This window comes from Cynara cardunculus (genome assembly GCF_001531365.2).
Source record: "Cynara cardunculus var. scolymus isolate 2C chromosome LG 1, CcrdV1, whole genome shotgun sequence".
Lineage (NCBI taxonomy): Eukaryota > Viridiplantae > Streptophyta > Magnoliopsida > Asterales > Asteraceae > Cynara > Cynara cardunculus.
In genome coordinates this window covers 7166091-7180174 of record NC_037528.1, presented here as the reverse complement: position 1 = coordinate 7180174, position 14084 = coordinate 7166091, and the positions used below count along the sequence as shown (strand labels likewise).

The 14084-nt window shown below is 35.1% G+C and overlaps 2 protein-coding genes across 5 annotated transcripts; one reads left to right on the top strand and one right to left on the bottom strand.

The window, feature by feature from the left end:
• Positions 1–4372: 4372 nt before the first annotated feature.
• Positions 4373–10885, top strand: LOC112501941 (uncharacterized protein At4g06598). 3 transcript variants are annotated; one of them, XM_025105742.1, is made up of 5 exons: positions 4373–4400; positions 5814–6376; positions 8322–8397; positions 10149–10275; positions 10468–10885. In XM_025105742.1, the coding sequence occupies exons 2-5, from the start codon at positions 5820–5822 to the stop codon at positions 10635–10637; spliced, it is 930 nt and encodes a 309-aa protein (XP_024961510.1). In that variant the 5' UTR covers positions 4373–4400; positions 5814–5819; the 3' UTR covers positions 10638–10885. The 3 variants fall into 3 exon arrangements, with proteins under 3 accessions (XP_024961510.1, XP_024961504.1, XP_024961494.1); XM_025105736.1 differs by having other exon boundaries at positions 4382–4400; positions 5747–6376; XM_025105726.1 differs by lacking the exon at positions 4373–4400 and having other exon boundaries at positions 4421–6376.
• Positions 10886–11062: 177 nt separating this feature from the next.
• LOC112515797 (xanthoxin dehydrogenase) lies at positions 11063–13227 on the bottom strand. 2 transcript variants are annotated; one of them, XM_025122740.1, is made up of 4 exons: positions 13117–13227; positions 12971–13018; positions 12112–12183; positions 11063–11978 (listed from the first exon to the last, which is right to left on the bottom strand). In XM_025122740.1, the coding sequence occupies exons 3-4, from the start codon at positions 12153–12155 to the stop codon at positions 11186–11188; spliced, it is 837 nt and encodes a 278-aa protein (XP_024978508.1). In that variant the 5' UTR covers positions 12156–12183; positions 12971–13018; positions 13117–13227; the 3' UTR covers positions 11063–11185. The 2 variants fall into 2 exon arrangements, with proteins under 2 accessions (XP_024978508.1, XP_024978500.1); XM_025122732.1 differs by lacking the exon at positions 12971–13018.
• Between the last annotated feature and the right edge of the window lie 857 nt (positions 13228–14084).

The window sequence follows — 14084 nt, the reverse complement described above, 5'->3', positions numbered from 1 at the left end:
ATAAAGATAATAATTAAGTATTATGTTAGAACTCAATGATTATCTTAATTATATTTTAGATTTTTTATATTTAAAATGAGATGTTTATCCTGTATTTAATTGTGTTTATCTGCAGTTAGTTACACGAATTCATATATGGGATGAAATCGTTTAAGGATGAACGAGTTTAAGATTTTTTTAAGAGTTTTTAAGAGTTTTCAAGAGTTTTAGCCAAATGCTTTATAAGATAGTATAAATATATAACGTGTATAGGGCGAGCCAGGGAATGATACCGTCCCGTCCCCATCCCTGGTTTAGCGGAAAATCCCTGTCCCAACCATAGCGGGTGGACCGAGTTCCCCAATAGGTCAAGGGGGTCATTCCCATGCCTAAATTCATAGGTGGGCATGGGATCAAAAGTGATTAAGAGTTCATGTATTTTCTTACACTTTTCATCATAATTTTCCTCACATGATCCTTCGCTGTATGATTAGTATGTATAGTGAACAATGTTACATATCTCATATGTCTAGAAACTACGTTATAATTTATTCTTGTTTTATCAATCTTGAGAAACATATTTTTTTTATGAGATGATTTTTAAGAGGCTCTTGTATGGTTGAAGTCAAATACTACTTGTTCTCTAAAGGAAAACATATAATATAACATCTATTTTTCCCAAGTTGGATTAAACTACCTTTCATTATACATATACCGAAAGTTGGAGGTGTTCCTTAGTTTGCTCCATTCAATTTGTTTCGTTATGATTTTTTTATAAATCAAAATGAACCGTTCATAGACTTGTTTTATTTTTCAACCAAAAGATATTTGGTCCATCGTTTCAAATAAACTTAAATACCGTTGCCATATATGAATTTTTTAAAAACTTTATTAGCTTTTACAAAAGAAAAAAATTGTTTAAAATATGTGATTGAATGACCATAATTTTTTTAATAATTGACCACGTTTTAGCATCATAAATCTGAAAAGTGTTTGTTTTATCATCATGGCCTAAAACGTACCCATTTTTATATCAACATAAGACTAGTTTTATGATAATAAGTTTTTATTTATCAACTAAATATAATTATTTCTAAAAATATTAAGTTTTAATCATATATTAGTTCCATGATGAAGATGCTTTTAAGATATATTTACGTTATAGTAACAAAGTTAAAAAAATGTATGTTATTGTTGATAAAGACGTATTTTTCTCGTTCAGGAGCTTGGAGAACAAGAGGACGACAAGGGTTGATGTTTAGATGTTGGTGGCTTGGTGCGAACCTCCATGACTGACTTGGTTTAGTCTTGATGTTTGAACCATCTCCTCCGCTAATCTGTCTCGTCTTAATATAATTTAAGATCTTCAGAAATGACAAAAATTGTAAATAAAACCTTTGAAATTCACCATCATCACACAATCCGTGAATTATATCAACGTTCTTTTTGTAAGTGATCTACAAAACATTTCAACCAAATGGTGAAATATCTTCTACATAAAATACAAGTCATGCTAAAACATGTCATGTCAGTATGATTGATAGCATGTCGGAAGCAAGTCAGTAATGTTGAGAGGGTGTGATTGAAAATACGAATTTCACCATAAAATACTTGATTAATAAACACTGTACCACTCCATATGCCATGATTTGATGTCTCCCACAATCACGTTCAATAATTTTTTTGAGATTGCCCCTTTCACTCATAAAAAAGCAAAAGCCGAACTCATGAGTCTAGCAATTACCGACAGATTGGGTTCCTTGGACAATGTATTTACGCACATTTGTGATTGCAAGTTGGACTACGTTTCCTATCAATTTCATTAAATGCAATTCACATGTCTTATAAAGGGTATCCATAAATGTAATGACAAATTTTAAATTATAAAAAGGTGGTACACGATCCGAATCACTATATGGATACAAATGCTAGTGTCGCCTACTCTCTTTTTCGGAATCACTCACACCTTCAGACTAATGAAATTGGGCCAAAAAGCAAGTATACAATACGGCCCAACGTCGCCTTTCCAAGTAATAAAGTGGTACAAGTACCGGATTATCGTCCACAGAGATTGTAGCCAAAGTTAGATTAGAGTCCAATGAAAGAGATGATTTCAGATGACGATTTTGAAGACTTTTCTTTGATTTTAAGATTATCCAAAACAGAATACAGAATAAATAAAAGAAGCAAGGGTGTAAGACTTAAGGTGAGACCCAAACACAAATTCCAGCAGCCAATGCTGTAGCAATGCTACAGCAAGCAGTGTTTCGAAACTAAGTTCCACCATCTATTTTGAAGGCATTCCTCTCGGACTTCACCATTGCACTATCTTATAGCTTTCCACCCATATCTCTATGTGGTGTCCGGACCGGGGATAGTGACACGATGGTGTTTTCAAAATATATGGATAAACAAATCTCTTCGTTAAAAATCACTCTCTCGAGTCGATTCCCATATCATTCGAGTTGGCGTGTTCTTGATATTTCATCTCTGAATATATCACACTTTGACACTTTTGACAAGCGACCAACCCGTCGGGAGTTACGTTTTGAAAAACATAAATGACAAGTCTCCTTGTCGGCAACTTTCTCAAGTCTACCTCTTATGTCATCCAAGTTGACGTGCTTAATGATGGCTTATCTCTAAGTCCATCGCACTTTAACACTTTCAAGTGATCAACCCGTCAAGAAGTGTGCTTGGTTTTATAAAAACTCGAATGAAACAATGAAACGTCGTTTACAACACTTAGCTACTTTCGTTTGGTTTAAAAATCTCACCTTTCCGTCTCACACCCAAACTATAAAAGCTTAGCTACTCATAACGGAAAGTAAAAAATAAATGACGTAAAATAAAGACATAAATATAAATTGCATAAAATAAATGACGATAAAATAAATTACGGAAATGTAAATGACAATAAAGTAAATGACGGGAATATAAATGACGAGAATGTAAATAGCGTAAAATAAATGACGGAATGTAAATAACGTAATATAAATGACGGAAATGTAAAGACGAGAAAGTAAATAGCGGAAAATAAAAGACAAGAAATTAAATAAATAAAAAGATGAAGAAGAACATGAAGAACATGAAGAACACCCTTGAAGAGGGTTTAAAGCAAAAGAGAGAAAAGTTGGGAGAAAAGTTGGGAGAATTCAAAGGATTATGGATTAATTGGGTAAAGGATCCAATGAAGGATGGCTTAGAAGGCACCCCAAACCCTCTTTTTATACTCAAAAAGGGGCACAAGGTGACAAAATAACAAGACTTGTAGGCTAAGTCTTTCAAGCCAAATTACAAACCAACTAAAGTTTAACTAGAAAGTACATGAAGCAAACTAGAGAGTACATGAGCTTAACTAGAGAGTACATCTGATTTTCTACTAAAAATCCAGCCCATTTACAGCTGTACTCCAYCTCCAAAAAGCCAACGTCTTGTTCATTAAGCCCTCCAAAAAGTCGTGCAAGACCCAGGYCAACGCTGCACCAATGCTGTAGCATTTGCTGTTTTCACAAAAACTCCAAATTAGCTTCAATTTTGCATGCCATCAAGTCAACCACAACATTTAGCTTCATAATAACAAAAGTATAAAGAAATAAATGAAAATGACTCAATTTGGGAATGAAAAGAAATTATTGTAACTAAAAAATCCTAAAAAGAGCGCGTTATGTGTTAAATTCTCAACACATATCAATCACGTTGTAAAAATACTGAAATCCATTTTGAAACACGTTCAGATGGTCTTTTCACGAGAGATAATAATAAAAAACAAACGAAACATCATAAAGGAACTTAACCCTTATCTTGTGATCTTATTTAACAATTGTCATAGATGAATTAAAAACCACAATTTATTTTTATTAATAAAGGTCAATTACATTTGAGTTTTTGGTCCCTGTGGTTTATGTGTTTTAACACTTTGGGTCCATATTTTTAAATATCTATAGAGTAATCCATGTTGTTTGCATTTTACAACATATTGGGTCCTCTAAACTAACTGAGTTAACAAATTTTTTGGTTGAAGTTATATTTAGGAAACCAATATGTTATAAAATACAGGATGTAATTCATAGATATTTCAAAATAAAAACCAAAAATATAAAAAGACGTAAATAATTCATTAATTACATTTTAAATCTATAATAACAAAAAAAATGGATGACTACAAAACTTATCAATAAAATATAACAACTTAAAAAGAAAAATGCACGACTACTATGAATAATTTAAGGTCACGTTTGCAAAAAATTTGGTGTTTGCATAAAAATAATGAAACCACTTGGACAAAGGCGTCACCGAGCCAACGTGTAAAGAGGCAAAGCGTGACGGCTTGAGTCGCTCAGCTGGAGATATATGCTTCACACTCTACGCATCGTATCTCCATACAAAATATATTCTCTCTCGAAAATCGGGGAAAAAAGGTAAAATTCCTTTCATTCTTTAACACATTGTTAATCTTTACTTCTGTCTGTCACTGGGTTTTCCGATTGCATGATGAAGACTTTGATTGCTTGTTTCTTGCTGCTTTTGGTATGATGGGTCCGTTGTCTGACTGATTATTTCCAGAATTTGGAGAATAATCGGTGAAAGTCAGGTCTGTGTGGATAAATTTTCTACTTATCTTGATGTTTTCAACTACATTTGGTTTTGGTGTACTGGGGTTTTGATGTGTTTGGGGGTATTGCGCATCGGTTAATGGTGGATTGCTGTTTATCTGTACACTATGAGTTTGCAGTTCATCGACTAGGTTTTCAATAGTTAAATAGTCGAGTTACTACGTTCTTTATATTCGTTTGTTTCTACGCTGATTGGTACATGAGCCCAGAAGTAAAATCGATTTGTACGTGAACCAAGAAGCAAAACGTTTCTACTCCTTATTTGCGTGTATGCCTGTACTTTGAATTTTGATGTCGAACAAGTTCTGTAGCTTCAAAATCAGCAAGGAATGAAAACGTTTCAAGAAAATATTGCTGACTATGGTCAAACTGTACAGTATGTACCACAGATGGAATGATGTTGGTGTTAGATATATATAAATATCAAAATTTATATCAATTCCCTTTTACCTATGTCATGATGCTCATGGGCTTTTTGCATTTGTTAAGGCAAGGTCATCAGAGAGTGAAGCTATTGTACTCTTATGTTTTCTGTTTTGGAAAAGAGAGAATTGCTGACTGCTGTTTTTTTCGAAGTTCCTGAGTTAGTAGACGAACAACTAGGTTTTTTTTCAACTACCTTCACTGTATAAAAATTGCACTATACTTTCTGGTATGCTACTGTGAGCTTCTTTGTTTCATCTAATTAAAGTGTTTTCATAAGTTATTTTACTGATAACAATACTATTTCAACCTTAGTGCATGTATTTACAAGAGTAAATGCAGAAGTATTGTAATCCAATAGAACAAATAGCCCCTAAAAATGCTAGCCAGATATGATGCAATTTCGGTCGATGAAGGAAGTATGTTTTTGCTATGTGATATTTACATTTATTGGTAAAAGGGTCAGAAGCAAATTTCTGAACCCAGCTAATCGGTTCTGTTTAAGTTGTTAAAGATGTCGACTATTCAAAATGCCATGAGGTTTTGAAAAATAAGTCGTTGAACATGTTTTCATTATGATTGCTGTTGTGGAAAATCTCTAGGAACAGATGTGAACCATGTTATTTAAGCTTTCTTATTTCTGTTTTATGGTTTCTTTTAGTTCGTTGTGTCCTAAAGTTTATTGGCAATTGGTTATTCTTTCTTATCTGAGAGTATCTGGTATATAGATTGTGAGGGTGACAGATTTGGGGTTGGCTTCCTACGTTTTAGTGCTCACGAGGTACAGAATTTTAGTTCATCATGTCGAGGCAACCTCAACTTCCGCCTCGCTGTCCAATTCCAAAGACAAATTCCTCAAATTGTGATCCTCTCTCTTCAGTCATCTGCAAAGATGAAAAGTCCGACGTGCGGCTCCAGAAATCTGTATCACAAAGTTTTGTTTTGGAGGAGCAGCCAGCGTGGTTAGATGATCTGTTGGGTGATTGGGACCCAGGTTTCAAACAAAAATCTCATCGTCGTGCAGCTAGCGATTCTGGAACTGTCTTGGATGGCCTTGTTGAATTGCCGAGTCTGAACACAGAAAAAGTTGATAAAAATGCATGTTCTAGAGATGCATGTACTGCTGCTACTGCATTGGAGTCTGCTTGTATATATGGTCCTAACTCACCTCGGAGCAAGGAGAAAGTATCCATTCAAGAGAATGCTATAGTCTCAGCTTTATCAGAGTATGCTTCTCATGGTCCTGTGCAATATGTGGATAAAGATCTTTTCCTTTCTGGATTTCCACAACTTGATTCAGTACAAGATACTTGTGGTTCAGCTGGTGAAGTCGGTATTGAGGCTAAGCCATTTAAAAGGTTAGGTTCAAAACTGAAACATACACCCAAAAATCTTATACCTTATTGTCCTAACAAGTTAATTCATGCCATTGCTGGGCGCATGATTTACAGGCTTGAATAGGTGTTGTGAGGTCATCTTGCTTGACTATTTTGGGTGGGTAGGTGATAGAACGATGATGAAAGATGACCACTATCGCTTCTATTTAATTAAAAGATCTAAAAAGAAATTAAGAAATATGTGAAAGATTACGGGTTTATGAAGGAGAGTTGCTTTTGAGTAGAAACAAATCACCATAGGAGTTCCTCATCAAGTCAGCTTTCTCCTTGTTGCACTCACTATACATTTATATATTGTTCTCTGGACCGTTTATCATTGATATATATGATTTTTGGTGTTTATCATGAATATAAGATGATATAATTGATCATTTTAGATGTAATATGTGAAATCTTTATATTTTTAATATTTTAGCCCATTGCACCTTATTTTCCCCGGTGAGTACCTAACCCTTGCTTCTTACCTTGGGTGTTAGGACCTGTCACCTTATCTTGCCTCACACTTGAAGACAGTGCTGGCTTTAATTCAGAGTCTTTATACGTTTGTTGTGTGAAGTTTGACTAATTTTAAAACTGCGGGGTATTGCAAAAAAAATCATTGATGAATACATTTACAATAATGAAAGAAATCAAGAAAACATTAAAGTTGATATGCTAACAATTGTTTCTTTTGTCGAGTATTAAACTTACTCCAACTTATATGAAACAAAAGTGCTATACTTATATATATTTGTCAACTTGACTGAGTTTCAATTAATTTTGCTCCGAACTTATTGTTGAATTTCGGAAACTTTATGCTTGTCCATCTAGTTGGAATTATACAATATAGGTCTCGTTTTACCTGAAGTCTAGGTTGTATGTCTAGTTTGAATCATATAATATGGGTCTCTAGTTGAATTTCCTGATCCATCTTTGTCAACCCCTGCCATAGCTCATTTCGGTTCAAGATGTAAACATGCTTATTGTTTTTCCTTGAACAAATTTAAGTTTCCTTTAATAGAATATATTTCTGTTTTCATGCTCTGGGGTCTTAGTCCATAGGGTATAACTTACTGTTTCTGCCTTATTTTCTTGTTAGAGTTGGTGACCAAGTTATTTTAATGGGCTCACATGTTATAATCTCCTTTATTATATGTAAAAGGATGTTCATAGTTCTAATCTGAAGCTGGGAAGCACACTTGCTTTTCACTGGGTTTAGGATTTACACCAACTATGAAATGGGTTTTAGGATCTAACGAAAATTACAAAGTTGAATCTAGACAAAATCTCAAAACAATGCTCATGGATATTTATCCTCGAACCATTATTGCAATCATCCGAAAACTCTAACCTTGATTTGGAATTCAATTCAACTAACAGCCTCTACCATCAGGAAACAACTCTCTGCTCCACCATGTACCCATCATGGCCCAGAGAACCCCCCCAAAGAAGCTTCCACAATCCATCATCAAATGACCCCGAAAACCATGAGTGTCTCATCTCTCATGTGTTAATGTACCTGGGTAAAGAAAGGCCTGTAGGACTCAAGGATCTTTATGCTTGTACATTTAAGCATAGGCATCACTAAAAGTGTTTCTTGTTAAACTCTTTTCTGATTTTACACCGTCTTGCTTTTCCTTTATTATAATGAGTTTGACTTGAAATGATTTATAATTATTCAAGGAAATGTCTTGATCATGCATATTTATATAAGTTACACTTATTTAGCTCTGAAGTTCTAAGCCTTTGTTGCTTTTGGATGTTAAAACCCAGTTCATGTCTGTAAATCCTGTATAACTTTCATTACTAGCCCATCATTTTCTATCTTATATTTCCTGCCATTTTGATGTTTGGTTAAAATTTTCTTTTTAGCATCTTACAATTTTGCATACTGTAAAACTAAATTTATGGTACTGATTCTTTTTAGGCACAATGCTCAACGGTCACGAGTACGTAAACTCCAGTATATAGCAGAGCTGGAAAGAACTGTTGAAAATTTTCAGGTAAAACCAGTAGGAAGGGCCAAGTTATACTTCTGATAATATACTTAGATCTCTATTGCTATCCAAGTTCCTTTATTTACCAGCCTGACTGGTCCTAGGATTCCCAGAAAGTAGGGGCATCAAAAGTAAGGGATGGTAAATTGGTACTTCTGCAGTTTAGTACTCACATGCTTGTATGGTTACCTAATTACCTTGAGAAGCAACACATATGCCTTTCAATGATTCTGCCTACATGAACAAATTAAAAGGCAATGCATGACCAGGTTAATTAAGTGGAAACACTTAAAAAGATGCCTAATTCATAGTTGTTAGGATCAATCGTGTATGGAAAAGATTTAAAATTCCTTAGCAGAAATACATCCTTTACTTTGCCATACAGGGTAGAGACTATGTATAGACAACTAACATAACCTGGACATATCTTTTTTTGCAATTAAAAGCCCCAACCTCTTTGCATGATAGAATTTAGTTTCATTTGAAAATACCCAATTAACCATTATCCTGCATGGTAGTAGTTTTAATATCTTGACTCTACAAATCCTTGTCCTTTAACCAGTCTTTTGTCTTGCTATCCTTATTAAGATTCAACAAGATCAGCCTCATTGAAAAGTTAAACGTTTGTCTTTTTGAAGTATAATTTTCTTTAACAAGTTAAACCATTGATTTTTCTAGTCGTTCCTGAATACCCAAATGTTTAACCTTCTCCTACTCTTATCCCCCACCTTTGTTTTTGTTCAATTGTTCCTAGTAATGACTTTGGTAAAGCCCTCTGAATCTACACCCATTTTACTTTGTAATCCATATGAGGTGCTATGTATAATGCTCATTGGATTTGTCCAATATCATCTCCAAATCCCCTCGTTCATTTTGTTAGGTCTGGATATAAAATCAAATTCAGATTTGTATTAGACAATGCCACCTTCAAGTGTGATTTCATCTGAGTCACCATTGCTGAATCCACCGTTTCCGGCATCTTCTTGTCCCACTGTTGCTCATCTATTGGGACATGGTTTGATGTTTCTTCTAAGTGGCAATCAACTTAATATTAGCTTAATGACCTGCTCCCATAGTTCCATTGTATGGCTCATAAGCTCGATTTATGGACAATTTCCACGGTATCTCATTTGTTATCATATACTGGGTGCACGTTCTCCATTCATTAGGCATCCAATAATCTAGCTAGCAATACTATACCTACCTCAAGGGCTCTCAGAACTTTTATAGGAATACTATCAAACCCTAGACTCCTAGAGCTTTTTACCTATTTTCATCTTTCTTATGTTGTTATAATTGCACACCCTAGGGCCTTCCCTCACTGTAACACCCTGATTCTACATCAAAATTTATGTTAGTATAATCAAAAGAGTCAAGTTTCCCTACATTCGCCTCACTGTTTCCACTGCTACTCTCTCGACCATTCTTTAACCCCATGACCTTTGATAATTGTATGACAACATTTAGTCTTTTTGTCAAATTAAAAATTGTCATAAGAATCTCTCACACCAAGAGGAATTTGTTCAAAAATAATCTAGTTGGAGAAGTATTTCTGCATGTCCAAACCTATTCGTGTGTTCAATCAATAGACACTTAATGATTACTTTTCCTTTCTTTTTGTTGTTATAATGGAGCATGTGATCTACTGGCTGAATCTCAACTCTTGCCACCAGTTGGGATTTAGTTTCTTTTAACATCCTGTACTAACTAGTTTAAGTGGCATTATATTTACCTAATAAAGTCGCCTCATGATGCAGAATGTCGTGTCAGAATTGGCTGTTAGAGTTGATTCTCTGGTAGAGCAGCGTCTTTATTTGTCTCTGGAGAACAAGCAACTAAAGCAGCACTTGGCCAGGCTGCAGCAGGAAAAGTTTGTCATGGAACGTAAGTTTTTCATTGCCTGATCCTATTACGTTTAGCAACAACTGATTATGACTGAACCATAATCACACTGATGTGATTGGTAAACAAAAAATTATCGAAATTTTTACAGAAGTAATTGATAGGATCCTTGTTACATAAATTCTGTTTTTAGAATCCGATGCCTTTTTGATGTATAAAAGATTATGAACACAGGCCGATACCAGTGCATGAGAAATGAAGCCGAGGGGTTGAAACGTGGTGTACTCAATGGCAGCAGCAAGGTACGAACACATTTTAGATCAAATTCTAGTGGTGATGCTGGGAAATTGAATGTAGAACCTAGTTGGCATATGATCGACATGGGAAAGCTTCATATTAACTGAAGAATTTTGGTAGCAAGCATTAGAAGAAGCCCCCCCAGCCCCCAGGTAAAGGTAATGGTTTTCTGCAGATAATGGCAGTTAAGTTGCAGCATACAATATTCTAGGAAGAAGCACAGTTTATTTCTCTTTTGAAGCTCAGAAACTCGTGGATATTTGAACTCGTCTCTAGGTTGTAATACGACTGACGTTAGAGGTTGTGGGTTCAAATCCCTTCTACCTTTTTCCAGTTAAAAAACCTATGTAGACGATGTCCCAGTTGTTGAGAAGTAGTTTAAACAAACAAGATTAGAGCATTTCCTTAAATATGGAAGGACCCTTTTTGATATCCCATTTTCCAATCCTCTCAAGATTTCCTTCTATTTCAGGGATTGGAACTGAAATTCTATCGACATCGAAAAATGAAAATAAGTAAGCAAGAAATTAAATTGATCTTAATGAATTAAATATGCTAAGATAAGCAAGATCCAACAACAAAGATCCCAGATTATATATGACCACCTGTTTCAGTAAATCTAGGCAATTATTACACAAAACATGTCTACAACCTATTACCGGAACACCCTGAGCGAGTGATTAGTACACGTGAAACCACCATCGACAAACAGGTTGGTCCCACTTATATACCTTGCTTCATCACTCGCTAAGAATACTACAGCATTCGCAACGTCCTCCTGCACCAAATCCATACCCTGCAAGTTTGCATTCTTCCCAACAAAAGCACGAAAACCCGCCTTGGCATCCTCCGTCCTTTCATCCTCCGGCAGATGTGCTAAAGCCAGGTTCGTCAAAACTGCATAAGGAGAAACACAGTTCACGCGAATCCCATGTTGTCCCAGTTCAGCAGCTACGCTTTTGGTGAGTCCCAACACGGCATGCTTGGACCCAGTGTACGCATGTGGGCCCAGTCCACCTATGGCACTTGAAACACTAGATAGAGAAACAACCGAACCCTTCTTCAATGGGATCATTATTCGGGCTGCATGTTTCATCCCAAGAAAGGTTCCCTTAACATTTACATCAAATACCTTTTCAAATGTTGATAGCTCAAATTCACGGATATCAGGACAAGGCGGCCCTCCAATCCCGGCATTGTTGACCATGATATCAAGTGTGCCAAAATTAGCAACCGAGAAGTCAACTGCACGACTAACATCATCTTCAATGGTCACATCACCATGAATGAAACAGGCGGTGTCACCAAGAGTTCGACACAACTGCTGACCGAGGTCGTCTTCAATGTCCACCACACAAACCTTTGCACCATGTTTATGAAAAAGACGAACAATACTCTCTCCGATACCAGTAGCACCACCAGTTACCAACGCAACTTTCCCTAACAATCTGAAAGATGAAGTAAAAAATATCAAGCTGTAGTTGCAGTAAACAAACAAAGAAACTCCGTTATTCCCCACACATGAATTTGTATCAAATGTGAACTAGTAACCAACTTTCAAACTGGTTCATGTTTGCTTACCTTTGAGCAACAAGAGGGGGATCACTAGAACCAGTGGTTGTCATTGCAGAACTTCACCTTGGTTCTATCTCACTGCGCAGATTTAGAAGAAAGCTAGATAACTAGTGGTGATAATAAACTGACTCACTAACATCACATTGGGATTCACCATCTGTTTTTAACTTAGATGCCACATTGGGGTTTTCAAAACCCACATGTTTGGTACAAATATCAAGGGAAACGTCATTGACAAACATAGCATGTGGACTTATACTCAAAAGCTGCATTATTGGTTGTATTGCTCATTGACAAATATACACCACTACACCAAAGTGAAACAGATTGACAACACATACAGAAAGCTTAACATACCATCCATAAAGGTCTACAGTAATCATATTCTCGATTCTGTTGGATGCTACCATCGTTTGAGGTTAGACCAGTGGAGTTTTGTCCGATTAATCTAACACATGCACATACTACACCAAAATATTTGATATCACCATTATCAAAAAAAGAAAAGGCATTTTCTACCCAATCATGTTTGGGATTGTTTATAAAAACAACTTATTGTAGAACTTATTATAAATCAAAATGATTTAAATTCTTTAAAAATTCTTTATTATCGATTTGAAACCAGTATAAGCTGTTCTCAATTCAAATTGATCGGAAAACAAAAAAAAAAAAAATCAAAATTTAATGATATGAACACCAACTATGAAAACGAGAAGTATTATTGGCGTTAAACATCAAACATTCAAAATCTACAGCGATTTTGCTTTACACATCAGCTTTGAGGAAAGAATGAGTAGAAGTTTGTTGCTAAACGCTTACTGTTAAGTTAGCTACTGAAAGTATGAAACTACAATCCATCCTTTACCTTTTTAGCTTTTACAGCCAGATTTGCAGTAGTTATAGCATTAGAACCCTAGATTCGGGTAATTGGAATTAGAAAAACATCATAACCAAAGAAAGGCAGTAGAGAGAGAGAGAGCGAAAATGAGAGAGACAAACGACAAAATTCACCATGATGAAGGTGAGGTTGAAGCATGAAGGTTGCCGGAAAAGATATGATCGGCGGCGATGAAGCTTGGATGGAAGTCACACTCCACAGACCCACTCCACCACTACGATAACTCCTTCGAATCGGCTTCTGGGAACATTATAATCTATATATATATATATATATATATATATATATACACAGTGGCGGATCCAAGATTTTGGTCTAGTGGGGCACCTTTAAGGTAGCTTAAACGCCCACAAAGTCATCCGATGTGTTTTTAGCCTTATTCCACCATTCTAAGAGATTTTTTAAGTTTTTTGGATTATTTCGAGGGATTTTTAAGGTTTTTTTATCAATTTTGAGAAACTTTTCAGTTTTTTGGTTGATTTCAAGATACTTTCTTTAGTTGGTAGGGGCCTAACAAGAAATTACGGAGGAAAACCATGGTAGAAAGTAAAAAAAACAACTTTTACCCTTAAAAAATTCATTTTTTTAAATTTTTTAGTGGGTGCCTTTCCCCCCACCTTTTACAAGCTAAATCCGCCCCTGTATATATATACAAGAAGAAACCACATCTAATGATGTGGCCTCTTCTCAAAACAAGAAAATGTTTTTTTTTTCTCAAGTTTTTCCTACATAAATATTTGTTTTTGATTTTTGATATTTACATTTAATATCATTTAATTAGGTTATTTCAACTTATTCATGTTTTCTCTAATAATTACTCTTTTAACTCTCATTATTTCTCTCTATTTGATTATAAATTTTCATCTTCTCTTCATGGTATACCTCTATAATAATCTTTATATTAATCATTCAATTCTTCCTCTCTATTTGGTTATAAATTTTCATCTTCTCTTCATAGTACACCTCTATAATAATCTCTCTATTAATCACTCAATTCTTCCTCTCTATTCATATATAATTTTGTGGTACACCTCTATGATAATCTCTCTATTAATCTCTCAATTCTTCCTCTCTATTCATG

Coding starts and splice junctions, on each gene's coding strand:
- LOC112515797 (XM_025122740.1), bottom strand. CDS start 12,155: ATGACAACCACTGGTTCTAGTGATCCCCCTCTTGTTGCTCAAAG. Junction 11,979..12,111: donor CCCCCTCTTGTTGCTCAAAG/GTAAGCAAACAT, acceptor TTCATCTTTCAG/ATTGTTAGGGAAAGTTGCGT.
- LOC112501941 (XM_025105742.1), top strand. CDS start 5,820: ATGTCGAGGCAACCTCAACTTCCGCCTCGCTGTCCAATTCCAAAGACA. Junction 6,377..8,321: donor GAGGCTAAGCCATTTAAAAG/GTTAGGTTCAAA, acceptor GATTCTTTTTAG/GCACAATGCTCAACGGTCAC. Junction 8,398..10,148: donor GAACTGTTGAAAATTTTCAG/GTAAAACCAGTA, acceptor CTCATGATGCAG/AATGTCGTGTCAGAATTGGC.